We start from the raw sequence: 15,920 nt of genomic DNA, 5'->3' as shown, positions 1-15,920 counted from the left end.
TCTCCTTTCCTGTCTGGACCCTTGGCCCCGAGTCGCCTCAAACTCCCAGAGTCCCCAACCTGCTGCCTGTCCTCCCTTCAACCTCAGCTCAGATATGAGGCGTCCCTGGCCCCCTGGGACCCTGCTCTGCGGCCTCTCTCTTCCTTGAACCCAGGGCCAGCCTAAGCTTTATCTCCACCCATCCCCTACCTGAACCTGAGCCTTCTCTCCCCTCTGATCCTGCCCTGGCTCAGCCAGAGCATCCCTTTCTCCCCCAACCCCAGCCCTGGCCTGAGCTCCTCTGACTCCCTAGGACCCTGGCCTTCTGTCTTTTGCTGCAGGGACTCAGGCCTGTTTGGAGTGTCCCCTCTCTTTGTACTTGCTTTTTCAGACTTCTTTCTTTGACCCACCCTGCCGCCTCAGCCCCCTTCTAGTTTCAGGCCCTGGTCACTCTCCCTTGGACCCGGCGGGGCTGTCCCTTTTACCTTCAGACCCTCTGCTCTGAGACCAGGACCAGGAGCAGTTTCTTCTCCGACCTGGATCCCCCAGACCTTTGAGTCACTGATGGCCTGCTGTTCTCCTCAGCTTGGGCCCTCTCCGCCCCTGGGATCCTGATTTAGGCTTCCCCACATTTCACACCAGTCCACATCTCCCTCCCAGGCTGGTTCATCATGTCACAGTCCTGCAGTCTCCTGTACAACCTTTGCCTTCAGGGTCTCCCACTTCATCTAACGCCCATCATCAGCCTGATGAGTCCTGATGTCTCTTTCAGCCACTACCCTCTCCCTCCTTCCACCTCATTTTCTGTTTTTTTTCCCCCCAGGATCTTAGAGCCTCAGTTGAAACCCAGGGTGGGTGGGTTCCCCAACCTCCCTAAACGCTCTGGACGGCCCCTCCCCGTTGGTCTGTGTTGGTTTTCATAAACTCGAGGCCTTCCTGCACCCTAGCACCCCTTTACCCAATTCTGCGCTGCCTCTTCTCCAATACCCAAGCCCCTACCCCTCTTCCTCAAGCCCAGAAGCATTGCTGGCCCCCAACATGGGATCATTTCTTCCTCCTCTGCTGGCCTGGCTTTCAGGGGCGCCAGGCCAGGAAAGGTGTTGTGGGGCTATGGGGGTGGCAGCCAAAATCTCCGCCGTTAGAGAGGGCAGGTTGGGGCGTCCCTGGCTGCTGGCGCCACTGAGGTGGCACTGTGTGACTGTGTGGTTTCATGGGTGGGGGGCAAGAATCCTCCCTCCGGCCCATCTTGGCACCTGTGGCACAGGGTCATGGAGACAGGTGTCTCATGCTTCTGGCATCCAATTCCCACGCCTTCCCATCTGGTTTGGGTGTTGCTGCCTTCCTCTTAAGAGGTAAGGAAGAGTTTGCAGCAGTTGATTAGTGGATTTCCACGGCGTGGTGTGAGTTGATTTCCGTTGAAGGGACAGAGTTTGTTGCTTCCGATCTGTATTGAGTTAAAAACCCAAATGAAATGTACCTTTAGTGTCCACTTTCAATGAAGCCGGCCTCTGGGCAAGTCCCGTTGGGCACACAGAGGCATAGGGTATGGCCCCTGCCCTCCTTCCTTAGTCCCCGGGGGAGATGTCCTAGGCCAAAGCGTGTCTGTTCCCCTTGTGATGTGTGGAACCCTGGAGGTCTGAGTGGCTGTCACTTATGTAAGTGGGATGGTGGAAATGGGTGGCATTCCTGGTCTGCGACAGAGGGAGATAAAGGTCTCACTCAGGTAGACAGGTGTGGGAGAGAGCTGGCTTTGCACTGCCCGGTACCACAGTCACCAGCATCTGTGGCTGATTTACATTTAAACTAACTCGAATGACAACTTCAGTTCCTCCATCGCACCAGCCACATTTTAAGGCACTCAGTAACCACCATTACTGAGCTACTGAGCTACTGACCACCGTGTCGGGCAATGCAGATGCATTTCCATCATCGCAGAAAGTTCTGTCAATGGTGATGGTCTCCCTCCTTACAGAAGTGTTTGCAAGGGAAGCTGCTCCCAGAGGGAAGTGTGTTTGGACCCAAAGTCTGATTCTAGCTTCCCCAGCAAAGCTTTCATGCAAATTTGAGAGAGGCCCAAGGGTTCTGTCCCTTCCTCACAGAGCCGGAGGCCCCTGGGGAAACAGGAGAGAATGGTATCTTTTACTCAAGTAGGTGAGTTGGCGGTCAGTGTCCCTGTGGGACTCTTGGCACAGGGAAAATGCTTTGAATCCAGCAGAACCCGGGCTTCCGCTCCCACTAGCCCCCCAGATGCCACAAAATGTTAGTGCCTCATTATAGTGGGAAACAGCACAGCTTTCCACCCAGTCGCCGGCTTTGGGAGGCTTTGATTCTCTTTTTGCCTTCCTCTTTTACTCTCTAGGACTTTTAGACCCCCCCCTAAGAAGCAGGATTTCCCACTGTGCTCTGGGCTCCCAGCTTCTCAGCATTGACATCTTTTCCCTATGGCCAGGAAAACGCCTTTCTGGTTCTCTTTGCCCCAACTGTAACCCGCATGTTTGATTCCCCCTCCGCCCCAAGTCTGTGCTGGTGTTGTCTGTGGTATTTGTATTTTTTTTGGCAGGGGGATGAGCGAGTTCCCTGCTCACTTAAGGGTTATGTCTGGAAGGAGTGTGGTTTGTTTCCTGGGCTGGGGCCGGGGGAGGGGACTGGGACGTGACAGGGATAAGGCTGAGCAGATGCCGAAAAGAGATTGGGAAAGGGCCTGAGAGCAGGTCACGGGGACTGGGCTGCCTAGGGAGCTGGGAGGTGGTGTCAGCATCTGGGCGGTCACGTTCTTCAAAAGGACCGGGGAGCACCCCCACGCTCGAATTGCTGCTTGCTGGTCCTGCAGATGCTCTCCTAGGTTTGGATTTGAGAGCAGCTGCCTCGCAACGATGTTCTTCAGCAGGGAAAGTTTGTTTCTGATGCCAGGGGCCCATTTCACAGATGTGGAAATGCAGGCTCAGAAGTCCTACCAGCAGGCAAGGGTGGGTAGACTCTTCCTCCTGCAACTCGGCTGGTTCCCCAAACCTGCCCAAAAAGCTCCAAATTACCCAGGTTGCTGGCTGAGGTGTGACAGATTTCTCACCTGCTCCCAGCTCTGAAGCTACTCCCTGGAAAGCTGACCTGCCAGTTTTTTTGTCCTAAAGTGATTATATTGTGAAGCAGTTGAGGGCAGGGACCAGAGTCCCGTTTCCGTTTATGCCCGTTGTGGTTCGTAATGGGAGGTTTTGCACTCAGCTTTGCCAGCTGCCGGTTAAATACAAGTAACTAGGAATCAGTCCCTTTGCAGCCAGGCCCACCTGGTCTGGTGACAGATGCCTGTATTGGGGTTGTGCACATTCAAAAAGTCCACCAAGGCTCCTCCCCCTCCCCCCTGGAGAACCTGGGAGATAGCCGGTACACTGTCTACACATCTGTGGGCCCCTGGTTCGTAAATACTCTGTCCCAGGCCTCCCTGACAGTGTGGTCAGAGTCAGTCTTACCGGGAACCTGCAGACCCTATAAAGGGGAATTTGCATTTCCAGGTGGTCTGCACACCACTCTTAAAGAGTTTCCAGAGAGAAATTCATTGAGTGCCTTCTCATCGCTTTGTCATTGTGCCTTGGGTCAGAGGGACGAGGACAGATGGAGCCAGAAGAGGGGTGGAGGTGCTGGCCCCCAGCCCCAGTGTGCCAGCAGTCAGGGGACCAGGACCCAGTGTACCTGTCAGTGAGAGGCCCCTGCCTTCTGGGTGGGCAGCTCTCCGCTTCAGAGGACTGTCACGGAGGGGCACCTGTCTTTCCCCATCTCTTACATTCTAATTCAGTGGTTACCACTGAGGGCCCTGACTGGGCCTGGCGGGAGAAGGTTCCGCAGGGGGTTTTATTGGGTCTCATGTTGCCGTCACTCCATGGGATCGCCCAAGCCTCGTCACCTCTTCCTGTTTGTGCATGTGTGGCTCACACACATGCACGTGTTCAGCCCAGGAGGACCTCAAAATCAATTTAGGCTGAAGAGGGAAACAACTCCTCAGTGTTCTCCTCTACTGGGAGGGGAGGGGATCATTGCCTCCGAGGGAATTAGATGCAGTAGCCGAACTCCAGGTGTAATTCCACCACTGGGCAAAGTGCAAGTTCCCAGAGGAAGGGCATCTATTGAGAATTCCCACCAGAAGACCGGGGGAAACCTTCAGATGAACTGGTTGTTGAAGACCTGCCTTCAGGGCTTGCAGGAAGTGGGGTACATCGGCTGAAGGAATTGTGTGAAGCTGTTGGAACAAGGCTGGCTCGCGGCTCTTTGCCAGGCGGGGGCCGCTGTAGCCCACACCTGGGGAGAACCGCACGCTGCGTTGAGAAAGCCCCGGGGAAGCTGCCCTCGAGAGGCTGTTTGCCTGGTTTGCCCGATTTGGGATTTGGGCCCTTTGGTTCCAAGTGCCCTCTGCCAGCTGGCCTGGAGAGAGGGCAGTGTCCCAGCTGAGGCCCTCTGCCCAAGCCTAACTGTCCCCAGATGGCCCTCGGAGTGCTCGTGCCCGTCCCTCCGTCCGCTGTCTTTTGGATGGTTTCCCAGAAGTGAGACGGACAGCTCTTTCCGGGACAGTCCTGGAAGGTTCCCCTTTATCCTGGGCTTTTGTTGGGGAGTGGGTGTCAGGGTGGTCCCAGAGGTGCAGGGAAGTGGAAATCCCTGAGATCACAGCCCCCCATCTCGTTTCCAGCCGTCCATTCCAGAGGTTCCAAAAAAGTGGCCTCCCAGCAGCAGGCATTCCTGGTGCCTTGAAGGAACTTGCTGGGATAAAGTTGGGGGAGAGCTACTGACCAATCAGATTATTCATTCTAAGACATTCTGGAGAGCCTGTCACTTAACCTCTGCAGCCAGGCACCCTTCCTAGAGAGATAGCTAATTGATTAGCTTCAATTCTTTGGTCCTAATGGCCAGGGAAAGAGTCCAGGTGGCGTGGGGGAAGGGGGGTGGTTACCCTTGGCTATGGAATTGGCTTAGCTGTGCTAATAAATTATCATGACCTGACAAGTCAAAGGCGTTGGCCAGGGCTCCGCTTCTTGCCTCCCGTTGACGTGGCTTGAGCGTCTTACTGAATCCGTGATTCCTTTTTTACTACAACAGCAGAGACTCTCTTATCCCACCCTTCCGGGGAGTGCCCCCCTCAGCGCTCCACAGTCCCCTGGGTGCAGCAGGCCAGGCGCCCGAACTTCGCATCTGTTGGCCGAGTCTGGGGTGTGCCCTTAGCAGTGGGTGTTGAGGCTCAAGTTGGCGCCAGCCCCCAGGGCATCGATGTCGCCCGGGCAGCGCTTTGGGCCCGGCCTGCCGGCTGCAAAGATTACCCATCACTGCCTCAGAACCTTCCTGTTTACTTTGGCCACTGCGGTGGAGTTCTGGTGCTTCCATCCTCCCCCTCTCCAGTGGAACCGCGGTCTTTCACTCTTTCACAATAACTGCTCTGCCGCCTGCGTGCCCTGGGTAGGAACTCCCTGTCATCAAAAATGCCGGGAAGTCGGCCGAGGTCTGAGTGGCCGGGTCAGTGAATAAGCGATTCCAAGGAGACACTGTCATTGTGTGGGAGTCAGCTCCACAGAAGCAGGGGTCGTTCTCCTGCATCCTGGTGCTGTTCCCATGATGTATATGTACATTTAGTTTTCACCTGTAATGCTCCTTCCTGTTTTCTAGAGAAAAAGGCAGAGGCCCACGCGTGTAAGCATAGAGGGTGGTCACAGCCGCTTGGGGTTAATGTCAGTGTTGTTTTGGGTTTGTTGGAATGCGGTGCTGTTCAGGCAGACGCTCGTGCTTGGCCTGAGTATTGCCATGCCGACGCTCAGCCCTCACCTCGCGTGTTTGGTGGGGGTACTTTTACCTGAGATCCTCATGAATCCGCAGCGCCGGGGGTTTATGAGTGCGCCTGATCTTCCGTCCATCCCCACTTTCTTCCCACACTGGGGTCATCGGTGTCCCTGCTGCCTGGATCTTGGAGTCACCTGAATGTCCTCCACCCTCGGGTCCTGTCAGTTCTGCGGCTTCGGGCTGCGTTCACCCCTTTTTCCAGCCACTGCCTCTGGTTGCCTCCTCATGGGCTGGAGTTGCTGTTAGTTTGCCATTCGCCCTTTTCTGCCTGCACCCCAGGCCTTACACCGAGGGCCGGGGAGCTTTGACCCCGAGACCATTTCCCATATCCGTCAGCCACGGGTTATTTCTTTTGTCTCCGGCCTGATCCCAGGCACCCCCTGCAGTGTGCCTGGTCCCTAGGGAGTCCCTGCCCTCTTTTCCCAGGGAACTCCAGAGGGACAGTCGTCCTGAGCCAAGGGAATCCCCTCTGCCCCATTTCCTTTTAAAAATTAATTTTTAGTTGACAAATAAAAATTGTATATCTGTATCATGTACATGTTTTAATTTACTTTTTAAGTTGCCAAATAGAAATTGCACGCCTCCGCTTCATTTCTTATACCTGGCTTGCTGTGCACACAGACCCTCAGCCTCTCCGGCCAGTTCTTCCACACGCTGGAACTGGCCTGTCCTTATCTGCCACCATGGCCCTGCTATCTCCGAAAGCAGCATTCAGAACTCCCTGACCTGAGAGGCTCTCTGATTTAATCAATCCAGCATCGTCCGGGCCTCCTGTCCCATGGTTTCAAGATAGAGGCTAAGAGGACGAAGAAGACGTAGTCCCTGTTCTCAGAGAGTTCACAGAGGCCCAGGGGACTGCGCCAACAACCCAGGAGCGGGGGATGGGATGAAGGGGCTCCCGTGGAGCTGCCCACAGGCTTCTGTGGGGACTCAGGGTTGGTCTCCAGTGTGGCTACCAGAAAGGGTCCTGGAAAGGGCAGTGTGTGAGCCAGGACTTGAGATGAGTAGGGTTTTGAAACGAGCTTAGGGCACCCAGGCTGCAGCACTAGAAGAGATGAAGAGAGATAGGGGTGGCTGTTCCTGGTGTGTCTGGGGCTGGCTGTAGGATTGAGCTGGAATGTGCGTGTTTCCTGCATTTCCTCAGTTCTGGGACTCTGAGATACCAGGACAGCGCCACCAACTCAGGAGCAGCTTCTGTGTGCGCACATGTGCGCCTGTGTGTGCTGGCTGGACTCTGACTTCAAAAGGGTTAGGACGTGAAAAGAGACGAGTGTCTCAGACGTGAGGAAATACACGCGTGGAAGATGTGCGCGGGGCTCAGGCTTCCTTCTGAGGGAGTGACAAGCCGTGGAAAGCTTTAACATGGCGGGTGGGGGTGGGGGCGATAGGATCTGCCTGCCCCGGCGGCTCCATCGCGTGACAACTGAGAGCTCAGAGAGGGGGACGGAGAGGGAGAGAAGCCGGCCAGGCGCCGGGGCACTCAGCCAGGTGGCGGGGTCTGAACGGGGCCTTGAAATGCCAGAGAAGAGACAGGTACTGGAGGGATTGCAGCCACTGGGACACATGTGGCCAGTTGCCGAGCGATGGCGTGGAAAGGCGCAGATGGGAGCTGTCTGGTCTGGGGCCCGGGAGGGCAGCTCTGACGGGAGGGTGTGGGACTCAGGCCATGGTCTAGCTGGCTCCCGGCTATCTCAGCACTTAGAAGCAAGTGTGCACTTGGCTGCTGCTTTATTTTGTAACATTCTTGTATTTGATAGTGGGTGTCAGGGCCGTATCTATGAAAAGTCTGGGGAGGTTTTTACAAAGCAGGGTGGATATTTACTGTAGGTTCCCTGTTGGTGGTTTTGGCCAACCTAGGTATGAAGAGTGCTTTGAAGGCATGCAACTTTGTGTTCAGTGGCATGGAACTGGCCTGAGCTGCCTTGTATTTCAGAGCAAAGTGTCAGACGTGACATGTGCTCAGCGGAGGGAGCTGGGCTGCCCAGGCCACGGGTCCACCTGGGACCGGTCACCAGGGGGCCGCAGGCTGGCCTCTGTCTTCTTCTCGGGAACCTCCCATTCTGCTTTTGAAACTGAAAACCAGTGTTGTAGCTGATGACTTAGGGGAAGGAGAGGGGCCTCCGGGAGGCGCTGTGATGCGTGCGTGGGAATGAAAATGCTGGAGTCAACAAGCTTAGGTGGCAGAGACACTGACAGCCTTCAGCAAGATGACTTTTGATAATGAAAGTGCTCGGAAGAGCATCCTCTATGATAGAGTGATGGGAGCGGTGGTGGATGCTTTTGGATCGGTGGTCAGGGGAGGCTTCCCTGCAGAGGGACAGTCAAGCTGAGAGCCCAGTGACAAGAGGCGCCAGCGTGGGAAGTCTCAGGAGCAGAGGATCCTAGGCCCAGTGCGGTGGCCCTGAGGCAGGAGTGAGCTGGGCTGAGCTGGGGACCGGTGAGGAGGCTGTGCGGGTGGAATTGAGGATGAGGGGGCGGATGAGAGGAGACGCGGGGCCTGTGTGGGAGTACGGAGGGGAGAAGGCACGGGGCGTCTGCAGCAAGGTGCTGGTGCGCTAGGAAGCCATCTGTGTGCTGCTCACTGGGTTGAGAGCGTATCGTACTGCTGGGGGTCTTTATCGAAAGTTCTCTGGGTAAGGGGACGGTCCCCTGCTTGGAGGCGTGTGCTGACCTCGTCTCCCCACCTCTCTCTCCTCCAGTGCACCGTCCAGGTGAGGTTAGAGCTGGGGCATCGCGCCCAACTGCGCAAGAAGCCCACCACGGAGGGGTTCACTCACGACTGGATGGTGTTTGTCCGCGGCCCCGAGCAATGTGACATCCAGCACTTCGTGGAGAAGGTGGTCTTCTGGCTGCACGACAGCTTCCCCAAGCCCAGACGCGGTGAGTGGCCTCAAGCCCTGAGTGCCCACAGCATGGACCCATCTGACTTCACTCCTCCCAAGGCCAGGCTCCACCCCTCCCTCAGCAGCAGCAGGACCCCTCCAACTGTGAGGTTCCGGCTTGCGTCCCTCGGCGTGGGGGCATTGGAGCCGTGTCACCTCCAGCTGTTGAGTTAGTTGTAGGAAAAACTGAAGGAGGTGGTGGCGCTCTGTCATGTCATGATTTAGACCCGGACTCTGGGAAGCAGCCAGGGAGCACAGCCAGGTCGGCATGGGTGGGACAGGTGAAGTCAGCCGGCTGGTGAGTGATCAGGAAGTTGCTGACCGGGCCTGTGTTTGCTTGGGGGTGCCGTGTGAAGACTTCCCAATATTTGGGGCAGAAAGAATGCAGGAACTCACGTCACCACTGTCTTTTCTCTTCCGTGTCTTCCCTCTCCCTTCAAGCCTCAGGCCGTCATTGATTCAGCACGAGTGCCTCAGTCGTGTATTCTGTCAGCGTCTCCACCTGTGGCGTGGGAGCCCTGGCCTTCCTGGAGGGTGCAGTGTGACGGGGCACAGGCAGGAACTCACCCAGTTTATGATCAGGGACGCCCTCCTGGAGAAGTGAGCCCTAGGGAAAGGCTGTGGTGGGGAATCGGAGAGTGAGGTGGTGGTCTGGTGAGCGCCATCAGGGCTGGGGCCGCGTCTGCTTTTCTTACCGCTGAGTCGCCAGTGTCCCGGAGCCCGGCACATCACAGGGGTTCGATAAATGCTTCTTGGGCGATGTCTTGATAAAGGAATGAGAGACTTTCTGTAGGAAGCACTTCAGAGTGGGAAGAGCCCTGGCTGGGCTGATGACCCCTCTACCCTGCAATACGGGGGTCCCAGGAGCTCCAGGGGCCAGGGGAGGTGAGCCGTGCACAAGCGTGGGTGTGCTTAGGTTGAAGCAAGAGCTTCCCGGGACCCGGGACCCTGGCCCTGAGCCTGTAAGTGGTTTGCAGCCTAGTGGGGAAGTGATGGGCGTTGACAGCAGTAGAGGCTTGTCATTCTGAAGGGATGCCAACCTGCGAATCCCTCAGCCTGCGGCTTCCCTTTCCCTCTGCATTTCTCCTTTCCTGAGTCTTCACCTTCTCCCCTTTTCCTTCTCCCTCTCTAAGCCTCTTAGAGGATGGCTGTGGAGGCTCCTGACAGCGGCAGATGTTTATAAAGCACTTCCTAATCATGGGGACACATGCCATCTATCGAGCACTTCCTGGCCAGCCCTTCGTGCGCAGGATCGAGTTTTCTTCTCGCCACAGCCCTCTTCTGCAGACGGGGAGACGGGCCTAGGGGGCAGGCCGCTGCCTGTGCTTATAGCAGGGTGGGCAGGCTGGCCCGTGGGCTGGTCCGGCCACTGCCAGTGCAGCCTGTTTTTATTGGTGCACGGCCATGCCCGCCCGCGTAGGTGTCGCCTGTGGCTGCTTTCGCGCCACGTTGGCAGAGCAGGAGCCTGGCTGCCCCTCCTGCACCAGGCCCTCTTTCCTTTCTCTGGTGGCATCCACTCCACTTCTTCACCAACCCCCTCACCCCTCCCCTTTTCTCTGTCCCCGGAGCACAGGGATGGGCCCCGAACGCTGATTTCCGTCCACTTTGAGGCTGTTGATTTCACCTTTGTTCCCCATCACGTTGACATAGCACCTTCTCCAAGTACCTGGAAGATGGGGTGGTGAGTGGGGCTCACTCTCAAGGGTTAGTTTTTTGTTTTTTGTTTGTCGTGTTGCCCAGGCTGGTCTTGAGCTCCTGGCAGGAGCATGCCACCATGCCGGGCTTCAGTGTCAGTTTGCAGGCGGCCTTTAAATTAGTAGCTGAGCCCTGTTTGTTGCAGTCTGTCTGTGGGGCCTGGAGGCAGATAGCGGCCCCATCAAATGTATCAGAAAGTAAATTTCCAGCTCACACTCTGTTGCATTGAATAAAACTTTAGAGAGGGAGTGAACCTCTTAGAGCACTCCAGCCTCTGGATTGATACTTGAGGTACTTAAAAAGTATCTTTTACTTCGCCCAGGCTTACATTATCACAAATCAAATAGGGCAGAAACATGTAAGGTACAAAGTTGCTGTTCCTGGCCTCCGTAGTCCTCCCTCCCAGGGGCTGTCTTCCTAGCCCTCTCTGGACTCTTCTTAACACCAGCTCATTTGCTTCGTATTTCTTGATTTTTCAAATGTAGACAATACTTACTGATTCACCAGCTTGAAGGGTTAGAATTTATCCCAAAGTACCCCTTTTATCCACTGTCTTCTCTAAGTTTTTAATAGTCCAGTGACTCGCTTTTGCGTTGGTTGTCTTTGTGACTTTGAATGATGATGTGAGCCTGTTTACCTTTGGGATCCTTCACAGAAGAGTCCCACGTCACCCTTTTTAGGGAGTCCTCTGGCTGCCTGGGCTAAGTCGCAGTTTCTTTGCCCAATACACCCACACAGCCATATGCTTCTTAGCCTTTTTTTTTTCTGCTTTGGTTTTCTCCTTAGCACCATCTTAACATCTTGTACATATTACTTCTTTATCTTGTCCATCCCTCTCCCCACCCCAAGTAAGAGGTTTCTGTCAGTTTTGTTTGCTGCTACATGCTCAGTGCCTGCAGGGATACAGTAGGTGCTTACTAAGTGTTTGATGACTGAATGGACCCTTGCACCTGGTCAGCTTTTGTTAGTGTTTTCTGACTCTCCACTGAGGAAGGAAGGCAAGGCCACCAGTACCCTGTCTCTTTTTGACCCTGCTGCACCCCTCTTTTTGAGGCTACGCTGGATGTTGTTAAGCTTGTTGACGAAAACCAAGACCTTCACTCCCCGATTATAGAGTGACCGTAAGAGTTGGGAACTAGCAGTAGGCAGCATTGACGTGTTTGATGCTGTCACCGTCAGGCTGGTTGGGACGGCAGGACTTCATTCAGCCTCTGTTTCCCGTGTCCTGAACTCTGGGCCACTCCAGAGAGAAGGCTCAAAGTCAGGTCCGTGTGTGAAACGGGTTCTTTTTGGTCATTTTTGGTTAAAATTTGGCCCTATTTTAGCTTGCTTCACATTTGGTCTGTGGCTTTTGGAATACCCCCTTACTTCTCCTTTTTGCATTGTGTCTTTAGCATACCTTCATTTTCCCCCCATTCTCTCAATCATTTCATTTATTCTGTGGATTTTTTTTTTTTTTTTTTTTAATTTTTTGGCCGGGTGCAGTGGTTCATGCCTGTAATCCCAGCACTTTGGGAGGCTGAGATGGGTGGATCACCTGAGGTCAAGAGTTCAGGACCAGCCTGGCCAATATGCTGAAACTGTCTCTACTAAAAATACAAAAAAGTTACCCAGCTGTGGTGGCATGTGCCTTTAGTCCCAGCTACTCAGGAAGCTGAGGCAGGAGAATCGCTTGAACCCAGGATGCAGAGGTTGCAGTGAGCCGAGATCACGCCAGTGCACTCCAGCCTGGGCGACAGAGCGAAACTGTGTCTCAAAAAAAAAAAATTCTTTTAGAGATGGGGTGTCGCCAACTCCTTGGGCTCAAGCAGTCCTCCCGCCTCTGCTTCAGGAGTAGCTGGGATTACAGGTGTCAGCCGCCTTACCTGGCTTTCTGGCTTGTTTGTTTTGTAAAGTCTTCTGAGTGTTTCATGCTGGTTCTCTATGCCTTCCTTCTCTAATCACAATAGACTCTTCTCCAGCCACCCCTTTAGCCACCACCCTGGGCCTTTTCTCTCCTGTTCTCCTGAGGTTTGTTTATTGGCCTATGTTTTGGTTTATTTTCTCATTTTGGTAAGAGCAGTTTCTCAAGTAATATCCCAAGAGATTACTTAAGACATTTCTGGCTGGGCGCAGTGGCTCACACCTGTAATCCCAGAACTTTGGGAGGCCAAGGCAGGTGAATCACCTGAGGTCAGGAGTTCAAGACCAGTCTGGCCAACATGGCGAAACCCTGTCTCTATTAAAATTACAAAAAATTAGCCAGGGGCAGTGGCGGGTGCCTGTAATCCCAGCTACTTGGGAGGCCAAGGCAGGAAAATTGCTTGAACCTGGGAGGCAGAGGTTGCAGTGAGCCGAGATCGCACCACTGCACTCCATCCAGCCTGGGTGACAGAGAGAAGCTCTGTCTCAAAAAAAAAAAAAAAAGAAATGTTATAAGAAAGACATGTGGGCAGTAAACCCTTTGAGTCCTAGCATGTTTGAAAATGCCATTATTCTCTTCTCACAGTAGACTGGTTGGTTGGTTGGGTGTAATTTTGTGGTTTGGGAATTACAGGTTGAGAATCCGTAAGCTGAAATCTGAAATCCAAAACTTTTTTTTTTTTTTTTGGAGACAGAATCTCACTCTGCCACCCAGACTAGAGTGCAGTGTTGCGATCACAGCTTACTGCAGCCTTGACCTTTGGGCTCAAGCAGTCTTCTTGCCTCAGCCTTCCAAGTAGCTGAGACTACTGGCCTGCCACCATACCCAGCTAACTTTTTTATTTTTTGTAGAGACGGGATTTCACCATGTTGCCCAAGTTGGTCTTGAACTCTTGGGCTTAAAATCTTCCCGCCTCGGCCTCCCAAAATGCTGGGATTACAGGCGTGAGCCACCATGCCCAGCTTAAGATCCAAAAGTTTTTTTGAAACGGAGTCTCACTCTGTCGCCCAGGCTGGAGTGCAGTTGAGTGTTCTAGGCTCACTGCAACCTCTGCCTCCTGGGTTCAAGCGATTCTCCTGCTTCAGCCTCCTGAGTAGCTAGGACTACAAGCCCCTACCACCACCCCTGGCTAATTTTTGTATTTTTAGTAGAGACAGGGTTTCACCATGTTGGTCAGGATGGTCTCAATCTGTTAACCTCGTGATCCACCCGCTGCAGCCTCCCAAAATGCTGAGATTAAAGGCATGAACCATCGCACCTGGCCAAGATCCAAAACTTTTTTTGTTATTGTTGAAATGGAGTTTCGCTCTTGTTGCCCAGGCTGGAGTGCAATGGCGTGATCTTGGCTCACTGCAACCTCCGCCTCCCGGATTCAAGCTGTTCTCCTGCCTCAGCCTCCCGAGTAGCTGGGATTACAGGCATGCACCACCTCGCCTTGCTAATTTTGTATTTTTATTAGAGATGGGGTTTCTCCATGTTGGTCAGGCTGGTCTTGAACTTCTGACTTCAGGTGATCCACCTTCCTCAGCCTCCCAAAGTACTGGGATTATAGGTGGGAGCCACTGCACCCAGCCGATCCAAAACTTTTTGAGTGCTGACATGATGCTCAGAAAATGCTCACTGGAGCATTTTAGATTTTGGATTTTCGGGTTAGGGATGCTGAACCAGCAGAATGCGAATATTCCAAAGTCTGAAAAATCCCAAATTCACAACACTCCTGCTCTCAAACGTTTTGGGAGCATATATCACTTAGCGCTGTGAAGGCATTGTGTTAGTATCTTCCGGAAAGTCTGATGCCATTCAGTCCTCATCCCATTATACGTGACCTGTTTTTTTCTGTGGAAACATTTAGGATGTTTTTAGGACATTTGCTTTATGACATCATGGTGTTTTTTTTTTTGCTGCTGTTCACTATGTTTTGTGACATTTGAGTGTCCTTCATTTTAGCTCTGAAAGTTTCCTTCTATTTATTTGACAGTTTCCTTCCATCTGTTTATTTCCTCTCTTTTTTTCTTTCTGGGATCCTCATTTTATTTCTTTTTTCTTTTTTTTTTTTTAACAGAGTTTCGCTCGGTCACTTAGGCTGGAGGGCAGTGGCACTATCTTGGCTCACTGCAACCTCCACCGCCTGGGTGCAAGTGATTCTCGTGCCTCAGCCTCCTGAGTAGCTGGGATTACAGGTGCGCACCACCATGCCTGGCTAATTTTTTGTATTTTTAGTAGAGAATGTCGTCCAGGTTGGCCTTGAACTCCTGGTATCAAGTGATCCTCCCACCTCGGCCTCCCAGAGTGCCTAGGATTATAGGTGTGAGCTGTGGTGCCTGGCTGTAATTTCCCCTTTTAGAAGTGTCTTATTTTTATTTGTTGGATATATATCTCTTGAATCTGAGGACATTGACTCTTGGTTTTTATTTTTTTTACTTTCTTTTTGTCAAGCTCTCTGTGGTCTCCAAATTATTTGTTTCCTCGGACTCTTTCCTCCTGGTGGGAGCTCCTGGGTGTTCTGTGATGGGAGGGTGGGTTCTGCCTATCCACAGGCCTGAAGGCTCACGGGCCTCCTGATTTCCTAATGAGTAAGGCCTTCCTTGGGGTCTGGTTTCCACGCTACAAGCTTCAGCTTCCCCCAGATAGTTGGCTCCTTGAGACACAGACCATCTCAATTTCTCCAGAGGGAAACCTGAAACTTCCTGGGGTGGGGAGGGGCGGAGGGGGATGGGCAGGAGGGAGGGATCCCAGGGCTCCTGTGCCCAACACAGCCTTTCAGTTTGCCCTTTTGTTTTTTTTTAATAACCGCTTTATGGAGATGTAATTTACACATCATAAAATTCACTCTTGTAATGTGTAGAGTTAGCGTTTTCAGTATATTCACATAGTTGCGCGGCCCTGACCACTTGATTCCATCACCGCTAATTCCAGAACATTGCTGTCACCCCAGGGAGAAGCTCAGGCCCCGCAGTGGCAGTCACTCCCCTGCTCCCACCCTCCTCCCCCACCGTGCTCCCTTTCCCTCCCCCAGCTTTCATCCTCACTCCTGCCTTCCACTCAGCCAGTCCAGGACCTTCAGTCTTCTGGCACCAGTGGCTGTCCCTGCCCTGCGGCGCCCCCATGGCAGACTCTGAGCCGTCGCTTCCTCGTCCTGCCCCTTGCCCATCGTGTCCTCGTCCGACTTCTGCCTTTCAGAAACTCGCAGGTGGCTTGAATCTCCTCCCTCCTGCCTTCACTCTCATGGCCTTATTCCTGTCCTCTTGCTTCCTGTGGGCTCTCAGGCAGGAGAGTGGGCTGGTGCGTCTCCCTGGTCTCCCTGGTCGGACTGAACCCTGTCCCTGGCCGTTGGCTGACTGCCGTCCCTCTTGGCGCTGTCTGGGGGGATAGAAGTTCTCCAGGCTCGGAGTACCCATCACAGGACAGGATTCCTTCCCTGAAGGGGTGGGGACCATGAGATAAGATGTGACACTAGATTTGGGAAGCACATGACCTGGAAGTCAGAGGCAGAGGGACATGGGGTCTGTTTCTCGAAGGAGGTGGCCCTGCTGTTGGCCTTTGTGACTGGGTGGGATTCAGACTATGGGCGAGTGGGGAGAAGACGAGGCATGGGTGGAGTCTGAGAGCAAATCCCAGGCCACTGCCCGTGCCCGCGCCTCTTCTGCTGG

At 53.7% G+C, this 15,920-nt stretch overlaps 1 protein-coding gene across 11 annotated transcripts in view; it reads left to right on the top strand.

The window, feature by feature from the left end:
• Positions 1-15,920, top strand: part of MLLT1 (MLLT1 super elongation complex subunit) — a 70,078-nt gene that overhangs the window by 692 nt on the left and 53,466 nt on the right. For 3 of the 11 annotated variants that reach the window (XM_063719876.1, XM_063719873.1, XM_063719871.1), the window contains exons 1-2: positions 7,138-7,323; positions 8,490-8,670. In XM_063719876.1, the coding sequence (XP_063575946.1) occupies positions 7,153-7,323; positions 8,490-8,670 (352 nt within the window). In that variant the 5' untranslated portion in view covers positions 7,138-7,152. Of the gene's footprint in view, positions 1-6,552; positions 7,324-8,489; positions 8,671-9,095; positions 9,273-15,920 lie in introns of those variants that run through there. The other 8 variants (XM_024237300.3, XM_063719875.1, XM_054539455.2 and 5 more) reach the window with 6 other exon arrangements.

Source organism: Pongo abelii, chromosome 20 (genome assembly GCF_028885655.2).
Source record: "Pongo abelii isolate AG06213 chromosome 20, NHGRI_mPonAbe1-v2.0_pri, whole genome shotgun sequence".
In the NCBI taxonomy this organism is placed as follows: domain Eukaryota; kingdom Metazoa; phylum Chordata; class Mammalia; order Primates; family Hominidae; genus Pongo; species Pongo abelii.
The sequence above is the reverse complement of the archived record's forward strand: the minus strand, read 5'-3'. Positions and strand labels throughout refer to the sequence as shown.